The sequence below is a fragment of the Coffea eugenioides genome, chromosome 8 (assembly GCF_003713205.1).
Source record: "Coffea eugenioides isolate CCC68of chromosome 8, Ceug_1.0, whole genome shotgun sequence".
NCBI lineage: Eukaryota > Viridiplantae > Streptophyta > Magnoliopsida > Gentianales > Rubiaceae > Coffea > Coffea eugenioides.
This window is the reverse complement of record NC_040042.1, coordinates 2,393,386-2,407,517: the sequence shown is the minus strand read 5'-3', so window position 1 is coordinate 2,407,517 and position 14,132 is coordinate 2,393,386. Positions and strand designations below refer to the sequence as shown.

At 39.1% G+C, this 14,132-nt stretch overlaps 1 protein-coding gene across 2 annotated transcripts in view; it reads left to right on the top strand.

Annotated features, from left to right (window-relative positions):
• Positions 1-7,010, top strand: part of LOC113779338 (disease resistance protein RPM1-like) — a 104,381-nt gene extending 97,371 nt beyond the window's left edge. The window contains exons 1-2 of one of the 2 annotated variants that reach the window (XM_027324901.1): positions 3,192-3,672; positions 3,853-7,010. In XM_027324901.1, the coding sequence (XP_027180702.1) occupies positions 3,929-6,793 (2,865 nt within the window). In that variant the 5' untranslated portion in view covers positions 3,192-3,672; positions 3,853-3,928 and the 3' untranslated portion in view covers positions 6,794-7,010. Of the gene's footprint in view, positions 1-3,191; positions 3,673-3,852 lie in introns of those variants that run through there. The other variant, XM_027324902.1, reaches the window with a different exon arrangement.
• The last annotated feature ends 7,122 nt before the right edge of the window (positions 7,011-14,132 follow it).

Sequence of the window (14,132 nt, the reverse complement as noted above, 5' to 3'; positions counted from 1 at the left end):
CACAAAATCGTAACATTTACTTTTTCATATAGATTAACAAATTTTATTTCTTTTTTTTCTCTTGATTAATTAGTTACTGGCATGGCATCATGTAAACTGGTCTTATTATTGAAAAGTACTCGCTATTTTACTTCTTTTTTAAGATATTTAAAATTAACAAGCATGTAATCACACGTAGCAGATTCTACCAATATTTGAAAAAATTCGTCAATCATCCTAAATCTGCTTCAAGACTATAACATAGGGGACCAAATTTGTTCCTACCAATATTTTAGGGATAAAATTGCACATGTGCTAAACATTGAGAATCAAATTTGCATTTTTCAAAATTTTAATGACTAAAACTGCCGAAAGGCAAAATATTAGAGACTAAATCTATATTTTCCCTTTATTTCTACGTCAATGAAATCAATGTCCAAGCCACCACGTTTTAAGTTTAAGACATCATTGCTTTTGAACGATGGTGTGGTACACTGGTAGCCACTCCTTTATTTGATCGAAGAAACACAGCCGAAAGGTGCTGAAGAGTGAACGCCCCACCAACTGCATTTGTCTCCCTAACAATTTCCATGATTTTGTAGTGTAGCTTCGCCTTTCAAAATCACGTTGCTAACTATCTTCATTCCATTCAATTTCTATCATCTCTCTTGCGTTAGTTTCTTCTTATTTCCATCATCTCTACTCCAATTTTTTTTTCGCTGCAGTTTCTTGATGAGTAAGAATTTTCTTCGTATTTTGTCCTTAACTTTCTCACACGGTTTTGACAATTTTTCTGTAGTAAGTTACCATATAGAAATGACAAACATTAATTGACAAGAATTTATAATGTCAATAATGTCTTTCTATCTTCTTTCTTATACTGTTTCTAGGAACCATAGGAAAATTTTGTGCCTCTGCTTCTTCTTTTGTTTCAAAGCTGCTTTTTCAGCATACAGTGTTCAAATGGCTCATAGGGATGTACGCGAGTCGAGTCATAATCGAGTAGCTCGCGAGTAGCTCGGTCAACGGCTTGGGTTGAACTTGAGTTGACCGAGTTCGAGCCAAGTCTCGAGCTACTCGATCGTCATTCGAGTCGAGTTTTGAGCAAATATTTTGAGACTCGAGACTTGTCGAGCTACTCGTCGAGTCGGGGGTATTTAAATAATATATATATATTATAATTATAAAATGATCATTATAGGTATAAGTTTTACGAAATTTACAATAAACTCTTCTCTATAATAAAATTTCATAATGGCAAAAAAGTAATAACATAATTGGTCGAGTCGAGTCAAAAAACTTGATTAGGCTCGACTTGATAAGGCTTGACTAAAGGTCGAGTCTTATCGAGTCGAGTCTCGAACTTAAAGCGAGTTCCTCGAGTCAAGTTTCGAGTATCGATTTTTTGTACTCGGTCGAGCTCGAGTATAGCCATATTCGAGCTTGATTTGGCTCGATTACATCCCTAGTGGCTCATATGATGCACCTTATCCTCCGGTTACTTCATGTCCCTTGCTCCTAACCTAGTCTTAGTTGTAATAATTTCACAGCTGGAGAAAAAGAACTGAGATGAAAGATTACACTGGTGATCCAAAGTCATTCATTTTACAAAGAAGCAAAGAAGAAAAATAGAAACATGAAATTATGATTTGACGTATTCGAGTGTATCTTTTTTTTTTTTACTCATTGCAATAAACAAAAAGAAAAATTAGACATGATAAGATGGTGGTGATCGGATTTGGCTACGTGGTTAAGGGTTCACCTCAATTGTCTTATGCTGAACATTCAATTTTAGCCATCTCCAATATTTTCAATTCCACTTCTTTCTTCACGTCCAACATTTTATGAGCACATTGTGGGTTGGAAGGACAGGCCAGCAAGACTATAATTCGATTAATCAAATTGATATACCAGCCGGCCAACAGCCTAATGTTCACAGACAAATAAAATTAAGGCTTTTGCTATTATGTACCATAAGAGCACAAATATGTTAGATGAATTTTAGATGTATTAACCAACTATTAGGCATGCAAGCAATTGATCTGAATCGACATAAAATTTTTCAAAGTAAATCTGGACCTATGTAGTGAAGTTGCAAAATTAGAATTCTAAATAGAAATGATTGGAAAACTCTCGACGTGGAAGTGGAAAATTTGGAAATTCAAAAGAATTGTGTAACTTTGACATAATTCATAAATGGAAAATTAAGCACTATCCATCTTAACTTGAATACAATTAATATTTCGTGAAATGACTAAACTACTCATTTCTCATATCACCTAACAAGGGACTATAACCCCATATCATTTAAGTCTCGATTTTATTGCCATGTGTCACTCTGACAGCCAATGGATGAGATCCACATTCTTATTAATTAGGTCCACCACGTTGAGTAATTGTTCTACTAGTATCCAACCAGGAAAGTCACCGCCAATTTCACTCCACTTTCTTATCAATAACGGTACTGCTCCTCTATAATACTCCATCTTCCTAGCTAAAGGCCTTGCACATATAGCATTGTTTTAATTTTGATTCAAATTATCATCTTCCTAGCCCGTGTTCTCTTTTTCATCAAACTTGGATTTGACAGGAGGTTCAGATCAGCTATTGCCAGAGGTTTCATTTTCTCTCTCTCAAGTAAGTGCTGAGATTTGTTTACTTTTCTTGAAGTTCAAGGCTTTTTTTTTTTTTTTTTTATGAACATAGCCACGTTTCTAATTGGTAAAATGAGCGGCCTTTCGTCCTATCTAGTCCTAGATGCAGTAATTCCACAACTGCAAAAGGAGGGATAGAAAAAACAAAAGAAAGAAAGAAGTGAGATAATAGATTAAATTGGTGATCACAAGGGGCTAACACTAACTTGGTTACTGTGGTGCCGAAAATAATATGTTTACTAGAGTAAAAGAAAAAAAGAGCACCTCCATACTTGTGTAGCATCATTTTTGTCTCTATTAACATGCTTGGACAAATATTGATTAATAATTGAACAAAATAAACACCTCTACTCCAATATTTGAATTAGTCTATGTCTAGATAATTTATTTGAACATAAAAAAAAATGTATTTACATAGTTTACGTGTACGTTTTAATGTGGATATAGAGATACAAATGTCATTAAGTAATTAGGATTAAAGTTTACAAAAAATTAGTCCTCTGAAATCATTTACAATAATTGAAAATAAAGTTATTTTTCAAACTAATACAGTTTTAGGTCGTATAAAAAATTATTAGACATATTAGGTTAGTTTTTAGACTTACATGACATTTTATTTTTCAATTCTCAATCAAAAGAGATATTAGATTCTCAAATAATAGTTGACGCACAAATAATGGGATGAGACTAAAACATTCAATGGATTCCCTTTATTAATTGATTGTTTTGAGATACCACACTTTAGGAATATGTTTGGCACGAATATCACCAAAATAAATAATTGCAACTTGCAGCACACGTACATGTTAGCAGAAATTAGTTCCATAGAGGAAGGAAGGTTATACATGTTAGCAGAAGGAGCAAAACATTTTGCGGTAGTTTTATTCCTTCTACTTGTAAAGAAGGACCACAGTTGAACGGTGCTCCTTCGTTATTATCCGACCAAAGGACCCACAGTTGAAAGAAGGTCCTGAAGACATGTGCACCCCACCATTTGCAGAGCCTTCTTAATAGCTTCCATGACTTTGTATTGTGGCAGGTAAGGCTGGTTCGTCTTTCACAATCACGTTGCCGCCCATCTTCTTGTCTTCAATTTCTTGCTTTAGTTTCTTCTAATTGGTTAGTTTTTTCTTTTTCTTTTTGATAAATACTGCACCATATAGCATCGAAGTTCATCAGCTTATGAATCTATAACCTCCTCTTCCTTCTTCCTTTCAAGATATTACCAAGTGGACTGTCCTATAAACCAGAAGCCGCCTTCCCCGACATTCTCAAGTTAAAGAGAAAGACTGAAAATGGCAGAAACGGTTCTCTCTTTCGTGCTGGATCAACTCTCAACTTTTCTGCGCGAGGAGGGACGAGTATTGGGAGGGCTTCGGCAAGAGGTCCAATTCATCAGGGACGAGTTGGGGCACATGACAGCTTTCCTGAGAGAGGCAGAAGCAAAAGAAGAAGATGCTCAACCCAGGCTCCAAGAATGGATCAAGCAAGTGCGAGAGGCTGCTTATGACACTGAAGACATTCTTGATGATTTTGTAGCTCGCTTTGCTCGGCATCTCCCAACAGGATTCTACGGCTTTGTTCGGAGAATTTTCAGCTCCATCAAGAATTTGAGAGCTCGTCATCGAGTTGCCAGCGAAATACAAAGCATCAAGTCCAGAATCGAAAGTATTTCTGCAGGTCATCAAAGGTACCAATCCGAATATGGTATCTCTGCCCAAGCGTCCAACTCACTTTCTGCTGTGAACAACACAACATGGCGCTATAGCAGAGATGATGCCCTGCTTGTGGAAGAAGATAAATTAGTTGGCATTGACCAGCCCAAGAAACATCTAATTTCTCAGCTCCTCCAAGGGGATGATCACCAACTGAAAGTTGTTTCAGTGGTTGGTATGGGAGGACTTGGCAAAACTACCCTAGTGAAAAGAGTCCATGAGGATCTTGAAGTCAGAAGGCATTTCCCAGTTCGTGCTTGGGTAACTGTCTCTCAAACATGTGACTTTCAGTACCTCCTGAAAGACTTGATTCGGCAGTTACACGAGGCAGGGAAGAAACCAGTCCCGCAATCGATCGAGTCCATGACTACCACCGAGCTGAAAGAAATTATCAAAGATTTTCTTCAACAAGCTGGAAGGTATGCAATTGTTTTTGATGATGTATGGGACGTGGAATTTTGGAATACCATCAAATTTGCTCTGCCCGAGAGTGGCCACGGCAACCGTGTCATGCTAACAACTCGGAAATCTGATGTAGCCTCTGATTCTTGCATTGAATCTCGGGGTTATATCAACAGATTGGAGCCACTGTCCTTTGAAGATTCGTGGACCCTGTTTTGCAACAAGATCTTTAAGGGAGGTACTTGCCCTGGCCATTTGATGGATGTTGCCAAAGTTATATTGGATAAATGTGAGGGCTTGCCCCTTGCAATTCTTGCAATCAGCGGGCTTTTGGCTTCGAAAGATGTAAACAGAATAGATGAATGGGAGATGGTTCGACGCAGTCTTGGGGGTGAATTAGAAGGCACGGGTAAGTTGGACAGAGTTAAAAAGATACTTTCTCTCAGTTATAGCGACCTGCCTTGGCATCTAAAGACATGTCTGTTGTACACAAGTATTTATCCAGAGGATTACAAAATAGGGTGCCTGAGACTCGTTAATTTGTGGATTGCTGAGAGGTTTGTAGAATGGAGAGAAGGAATCAATATTGAAGATGTAGCTTTGGGTTATCTCAGTGAACTCGTCAATAGAAGCCTAATTCAAGTGACTCGTGTGTTTTATGAAGGAAATTGTCGAGTCCATGATCTATTGCGAGAAATTATCGTTTCCAAGTCAAGAGAACAAAACATGGTCACAATTACTACTGGACAACCAACGATGTGGCCGTCCGAGCAGGTACGCCGTCTAGTAGTCCATAGTAGTAGTAGTAACAACACCCAGCAAAGACCAAATTATTTCTTTGACCACCTTCGGTCGTTCGTTACAATTGGATCGAAAAACCCACTCCTGTCCAGTATGTTGTTATCTGATGTTTTAAGGAGTAGTAAGTTGTTAAAGGTTTTGGATTTGAGAGGTCAAAAGACACGGAAGGAAATACCAAATGAGATTTTCAACTCGTTTCATCTCAAGCATCTGGACCTATATGGTACAGGAGTGGAGAGAGTCCCAAAAGGCATTGGGAAGCTTCAACACTTGGAGTATCTGAATTTGGGAAAAACCGGAGTTAGGGAATTACCCATGGAAATCCTAAAGCTGCAAAAACTTCGGTTTCTCAAAGTATATCAACAAGTTGATTCTTCCGATGATGATTATGGATATCATGGGTTTAAAGCTCCCTCAAATATGGGAGGGCTTCTTGCCCTAGAAATATTAAAATCCATAGATGCAAGTAGTGGATCCACAATAGTCAAGGAGATAGGAAAGCTGACCCAATTAAGAGAGCTATATATTACAAAGTTAAGAAGAGAAGACGGAAAGGAGCTCTGCTCCTCCCTTGCCAATCTCACCAGTCTTCGGGAATTATGTGTTGATTCAATTGGTAAAGGTGACGATCATGAGATAATCGATCTAAATCATCGTCCTCCTGCTTCTTCTTCTTCTTCTTCTTCGTTTCTTCAATCTCTTCGTATGCTGATTTTGTGTGGCCGCTTAGAAAAGATGCCACAATGGGTAGCTCGTCTTTACGGCTTGGTAAGAATAGATTTGGATTGGAGCAGGTTAAGGGGCGAGGAGGATCCGCTTGAATCCCTCCAACATTTGCCCAATTTGGATAGTATTAATTTCTGTGGATCTTACCAGGGAGAAGGGTTGTGTTTCAAGGCTGGAGGGTTCCTAAATCTGAAGTGGTTGCACTTAAAGAGAATGGAAGGGTTGAGATGGATGAGAGTGGAGGAGGGTGCACTGCCTCGTCTCCAAAATCTTATTCTGGAACGACTTCCATTACTAGAGGAGTTACCATTGGGTATTCAGCAGTTGAGCCAGCTTCAACGGCTGACTCTGTATGAGATGAGTTCTCAATTGAGAGAGAAGCTGTTAGAGAATCAGAAGGAAGAAAGTGAAGATTACAGAAAAATCGCTCACATTCCTGAAATTCTCATTGGTTACTATACAGATGATAGGAAATGGAGACACCGCAGCCTGTGGGCGAAGAAGAAGAAAACATAATCATTCCTGGCAGCAACAGCAGCTGCCGTGGCTTCCCGTTCTCTAGTTTGTGGACAACACTGCTTTCTCTTTTTTGTTTTTATTTTTTATTAGTAATTTTTTTCCCCTTCGAGAAGTTCATCATCTTCTGTGTCTTATTTATCGTGTATAATGCTTGATGTTGTTACTCTTATCTTTTTGTGCCTTGACTGTGCTAATAAACTTACAATGTGTATCACTATTTCTTAAAATATTTTAACACTCAAAATCTGCATTTCGTTCTCTTTTAGGAATTATCGCAAAACACAAAATTTGAATTCGATTCAATTCACTCTAAAGATTTTTTTTTTTCGAAACTTGACGAATTTGGGTGAACAATCAATAATCTTCCAGTAGTATAGAAGGACTCGTTACTCTTTTTTTTTTTCCAGTATTTATTGGAAAATCAAAAGATATGGTTTACGCTGGCAATTTAGCACAAGAATGCGGATGATCTACGTATATGTATGTTGGCAATCAAGAGCAACCACAGACCCATTTGCTTTACCACTGTAAAGGCTAGCTAATATTAAGTTGGGTAAATTATACTTTACCTCCTGTGATTTGATACTTTACCACATAATTTCTCTACGGTTAAAAAACATATATATAATCTCCCTTATGATTTGGGTTAAAATTTCACTATTAGTTTTTTCCATTAAAACTAATGGTCAATAGTAAAGATCAAAATCAAATTGATAAATTGACAAATTTACCCTTCCATTACTTCTTTTTTTTCCTCCAAACATAAAAAGAAACAGAAAATGCTATTAAAGATTTGGTCTAAAAGCCTATAATGATATTTCTAGTCAAAAGAGATTTGGTATGTTTTGTTTCTCATTTATTTGTTTTATATTTCCCTTCCATCCTTTTTGTTTCTTATTTATTTATTTTTATTTTTTATTTTCTTTCCATCTCTTTTTTATTTGGAGAAAATTAAGGCTTTGTTTGGATAGAGTATTATTCCAAATAGTTGTTTGAAATAATTACTGTAATACTTTTTATGATGTGATGTATGTGAAATAAAAAAGTGGTTAGGAATATAAAAAAGTGGATTGGAAAATGTGTTTATAATGTAAACGAGAAATTTTTTTGGAAAGTTTTTCTATACAAATAGGTTTTCAAAATCACCTTTTCTCTTCCCAGAGAGAGAGAGTAGTGAAAGCTTGAATTTATCAATTTATTAGTTTGATTTTGACCTTTTATTATTAACTGTTAGTTTTAACGAGAAAACTAACAGTGACACATTAACCCAAATCATGATGGGGTTCCATATAGGTTTTTAAACTATGAAGACTTATGTGGTAAAGCACAAAATCACAAAAGCACAAAATTATAGAGAATTCAGGACCTAATACATAACAATCTCAACTAGATAGATGCTCACATCAATCTCCTTGTTCTTTGATTTTGAGCTTGCCGCAGAACCATCAGCAATTCCAAACTGTTCTATTTGAGCTTCGGAGATGGAAAGGCCCTCATATCTCAAAATAGAAATACAAAATCGACCGGGGTTTCCCTCAGCACGGGACAAAGTTATTACCAAAAATTACCTCAGAGAGCAAACGTACAAAAAGTAATGTTAATGTTCCCAGCCCACTCTTTGCACAACTTAGATCATTTTTTCAAGGCCTGCTTCTCCCTGTCCTCTCACCATTCCCACAGCTCATAACAGCCAGCGACAGCTGAGTGCTAAGGCGGAGCATTCGCCACCTGGGCCCAGGATCTCTTTTGCCTTCGCATCAATGCATTGCATGTTGTTCCGTATGAGTTCATGGGCTGTGAATAACTTCTGCTAATAGTTTTGCTAGTAGTAAAGTTGAACTCGTATTCTTTTGCAGTGTAATTCATTGAAAAATCAAAAGATGATAATTATGCAGGCAACCAAGAGCCAATGCTGATGATTAGATTTAGCAACATGTGGGCAATCAAGAACGATTGGCTTTGCAATTTGTTTGATTAACGTATAGCGCTAGCCAAAAAAAAAGGAATATGAAGAGAGGATCTTGATAGGTTGCGATTTTATTATTTATTTTATTATTAATTTCTCCTATTACTTGACCCAATCTGGATTAATTGTGGGATTCTACTCACTTTTAGTATTTTACATATATTTCAGGGAGTAGAACGAAAATATAATAATAGATGCTAATTTGGCAGAAAAAGAGTTCAGATGATAGAGCTTGTCCTAGGGGCATTTTTGGAACAACAAAACATGAGCCCTTGTTGGGCAAATTGGGCCGAAGTCTTCATTTTTCCGCACAGGAGCCGCCGCAAGGGGCACTACTTTATATAGGACAATTGCGCAGGAGAAAAAGAGTCTTCTTCCCCCTGGGAGGAACCGCCGCACAGCAGAGGGCTGTCTGGTCCTCTTAGTTTTTCCGTTTCTTTAGTTTTAGCTTAGGATTTTGACTTTTCTTCTCGTAGGAATTTTGGGTAGCCTTTAGCTTAGCAACTTTTGTTGACCCTTTTTTGGCCTTTTAGCTAGTTTGTTCTTACGCATGGAAGATGGCTGAATAGCTGAGGCTTGTTCTTTGTTTTTCTTTGACTTTTCCTTTTGGTTTGCTTCCTGCGGACGCCCAGACCGAAGGAAAACTATGAAGTCCCTTTTGTAGCTTTCTCTCTTTATTAAATAGACGAATTGAATTCCCTCAACTTGCGAATTGATGGCCGCAGCCTTTGCTTCAATTTCTTGTGGGTTTAGTTCATTAATTATGAACTAATTCTACAATTCTAGTCAAGGGGACAACTGACGATTTGGTTCGACAATTACTGTGAGATCGAATCTGTTTTAATTATTTTCTTCATTTATTGGTATTTATATGTTCCTTGATTTTAATTGCTATGGCCTTGTGTATGATTGATTAGTGCGCAATAATTAATTATTCATATAGGCTATTTTTGCTAAATAGGGGTAATTGAATCCGTAATTGTTCGTTATCTCTACCTCAGTAGCAACTGGCGTAATTGGGTTTATGTCAGGGGAGCATATGATCTAGCTTAAACAAACCCTCGTAGCGTGTTTGTTGGTTAGGATTGGGCCTTTCTAATTATTAATGCAATCTAGAAATTAAATCTTACGGTCGTACCTAGGGTTGTTTTTGGGTTAGAGAAATAGCTAACGGTCGTACCTTAGCTATCGATAAATTAAGGAAGGGTTGGTTGTTTATCGCGTGCATGACAACTATAACCAATCTATTAATAAATGTTGGGATTATTTTTGCATTAATGATCAGTGCATGAACCATTTCTGAAGTATACCCTTGGCTAGAGTTTCTCTTAGTTATTTCTTTTAATTAATTATTTTCTGCAGTTAATTTATTTAGTTAGCATTTAATCCAAAACCCCCCATACTTTGGACTCTAAAAGAAACAATTACTTCCAGTCCCTGTGGATTCGACCCTGCTCACCGCTATCTACAAAATCTGTATTTTTCTTGAGTAGGTATTTATTATTGTACAGGTTCGGCACCTGTCAATTTTTGGCGCCGTTGCCGGGGACTGGTGTCAGATTAATTTGTTTCTTTTTGAGTTCACCTTGTTTTCATTTTTAATTTATTTTTCACTTTTTTTTTTATAGTTTATGGCTGCTAACATTCCATATTTTGATGATAGATTGGACTTTGTTCCTGAATGGGGTTATGAGACTCATGTTTTTCCTAATGATCAATGGGCTGTTGCAAATTGTGGAACTTATTTTGACTCAGGTTACTCAACTGACACATGCCCCGCATTTCAAGACAATCTAAGTGCTCCAATTGATACTTTCGGAGATTTTTCACCCCAATATCAAATGCAGTATGACCCTTATTCAAACTGGTATGATCAAGGATGGTGGGATAATTCCAATTTTGATTATGCAACCGGGCCAATGGATTTTCAACAGCAAGAGTCTCAACAACCATCGTCCCTGTCAGGGTACCAGCAGCAATACCAACCCCGACCACCTCCGCCCCCTCAATCTGGTTCATCTACGGAGGAGTTGCTGAAACAAATGATGACAATCATGGCGCAAAATCAGCAAAGGACGGAGGCAGTTATTATGCAAAATCAGCAAAAGACGGACTCCGAAATGCAGGACATAAGGAATCAGATAGGTCAATTGGCCACCAGAATGAACCGTTTGGAGTCCCAGAACCAAGGGAAGCTGCCATCTCAACCTGAGTTGAACCCGAAGAATGTCAGCGCCATGACCTTGAGGAGTGGTAAAGAGGTTCAAGGGCCTGAGCCTGTGATCCCTAAGGACAAGGATGACGAGCTGCAAGATTTTCAAGAAGAGAGATGTACAGATGCAGTTGAAAAAGAAGCTGAAAATGAAAAAATGAAACCCCAACCGCAACCCATTCAAGTGAAAGAATCCAGTGGAGAATCATCAAATGTGGTGACACCACCTCCATTCCCTAACCCGCATTTTCTTAACTCTTACTCCATGATTTCTGTTAATGAGATTGATTTTGTTATACCGGAAGTTCTTGAGTCTCATGGCAGGAATGAGTTAAGAGTAGCTATGGTCAAATATCTTGAACCGTCGAAGGCTCTTGATGGAGGAGTGGATGAAGAATTGCGATCAATGCTTGATTATTTGGCACCATCAACTAATCCATGGAAGACCGTAGCTCGTGTGCTCAAAGATTACTCCATCTATGAGGGTTATCAGGACTATGTAGAGGATGAAGCAATGAGACGAGCCACAAGATTTTATCCTCCATGAAAAAAAACATAATAATGTCTAGCCAAGACATTAAAGAAAGGCGCTCATTGGGGGCAACCCAATTGTTTTCTTTTAGTTTTGTTTGTTTGGTTTCGTGTCATAGTTTGAATCTGTTTTCCTTGAATTTGACTGATTTTGGGTGTTAATTTTTGTTTTTGCTGATTTCTAGGTGACCTTCATCATGACGCGCCCGCGTGGTGACGTGCGGGAAGCACGATCAGCGATTTCTGAAACTTCTGGGAGCTCTCTTGGCCTCATGACGCGCCCCGCGTAATGATGTGCAGGAAGCTCACGATCAGAAATTTCTGAAACTTCTGGGAGCTCTCGTGCTCTCTTGACGTGCCGCGTCACGTTCGCGGGAAAGGTAAGATTCAAAAAAAAAATAATAATAATAAATAAAGAGAATTTTTCTTATCACCGTAGCTTTAGTTTCCAAAAATTCAAAAAAAAAAAAAAAATTTTTTTAAAAAAAACATTGATTCCCGTAGAAAAAAACAAGAAAAAAAAGAAAGAAAAAAAAATATTTCTCACCGTAGCTCCAATGGAGCCCTAAAAAAAAAAAAAAAAAAAAAAATCTTTTTTTTCTTTTTCTTTTTCCTTCTTTTCTTTTCTTTCTTTTTCTTTCTTTCTTTTTTCTTTCTCTTTTCCTCCTTTCTTCTCTCCTGTTTCTTCTTCTCTTTCGGCCGAGCACACCTCTTGGCCGCCGCCATCTCCTTCGCCCACGGAGACGCCGCTGCCCGACGCCATTGACGTGTGCCTCCTTTCCCCCCTGGCGTCCTCCACAGCTCCTCGGTCCGCCTCCAACCTCGCTGCTCCACCCAGCTCATCCGCCTCCAGCAGCACCAGAGGCAGCGCCCACCTCGCGCCTCCACCAGCGACGACCAACTCGTGCGCCGCCGCTGCTCACCAACCACGCCGCACGCGGCCATGAAGCTTCGTCGCCCACAACCAGTTCACCAGGCCCAAGCCGCTGCCCGCGCTCATCTCTCTCTCCGCGAGCTCCGCACCAGCTCCTCGCAGCTTCTACCTCCACCACGGGCAGCTTCACTTTTCGGCGGCAGAGGCTGCCGCAAGCCAGACAGAGTGCCGCCCATCTCCTCCCTCGCTCAGCCGCGCCACCCCTTTCTCCCATCCGCGCTGCCCACTGCCTCTCTCTAGCTCTGAGCTCTCCGCCGTCCGCAGCTCCAACAGCGCACCACCAAAGCCTCGCGCCCTCCACCATTCTTCTCCCCCTCACGGCTCTCTCCCTCGCGCGAGCGTCCGCTCTCTCTCCTCGCACTGTTCTGCCGTCAGGGTAGAGGTATTCTGTATTTGGACCCTTAATTTGCTATCTACTTTTTACATCGCTAAAATTGGGGTTTGTTCCTGGTGCACTATCACTAAGTGGGCTGCCGTACATTGTTGATTTGGCTTGTTGGGCGGAAGTGAGTTCATTTGTTGAGATGGTTCACCACTATTACTTCTCCTAGCTTGCTCGATTAGTATATTCGTTGAAATTGAATGTGTTTGAGCATACTGCTGGGAGTCATTTGCATATTTAGATGAACTGATGCAGTAATTGGGTTATCACTGGTCGAGTTGCCTGTTTGAGTCGTTTCTTAACTGTGCGGTGCACCAGTGCTAGCAATTGTGCTATTTTCCATCGTATTATTGTGCTATTTTGCTATACCTGTGGTACTGGTGGAGTAATTGGACCCTAATTTGGTACCTCTATCTGGTTGGCTGCGTTTGTAGTGTCCAATATCTAAGCCGTTTTCATTGAAATTGCTGATTTTGAATTAAGATTTTGACTGGCCAACTGGAGCCATTTGTTGAAATTTTGGGTAAGCTGAAATATTGCACTTGTTTGTTAAATTGGGAAGTTTCTATGCTATTTACATTGCTTCCTCTAGTTGGGTGCAATTGTTGAAGTTCTTGGGTGGGCTGGAATTTTAACAATTGTCTGTGATATTTTGGGGAAGAATCTCGGCCAGTGTTGTGCTTGTTGAACTTTTGGTTGATTCGGCAACTGCATTCCTTGTGGGCATTAGTAGTTTTTAATCGAGTTTTTGAGGACATTCTGGATGTTGGTTTATATTGTTGATTTGGAGGAACAGTGTCTGTGATTTTGGTCTGATCATTTGTGCAATTTGTTGACTCATTTGAGGACTTATTTGTTTCCTGGGTCTGTTCATTGACTTCGGTGGAGTGGGTTCCCACCTACGGTTCCTCTACTTGCTCTATTCATTGGAATTCCAGTCGCCTGTTGTTTTTCTTTAGAGGTTTAGAATCTTTCTTGTGATTAGATTAACACTTGGGGCTATTGCTTTACTACTGCTCTACTCTGCTATAGCAATTTCATTGATTTTGGACTACATTTTGCACCAGTGGTACTGGTTAGGGGTACTTTGATTAGGATTTGTTATTTTCAATTAGTTGGCTACCTGATTGTGATTGTGTGGTTATTCTCCAACTTCTATACTGCTATTACTGGAATTGCTGCTTTTTGAGTTGAGAAATTAACTGTCTGCTTGGAGGCTTTGTTGAGATTTTGGGTGGACAGAGTTTTGCATTTGCTGGTTGAATTGAGTTGAGATATCTCAGACCTTGGCCGCGTACTTCTATCACATCA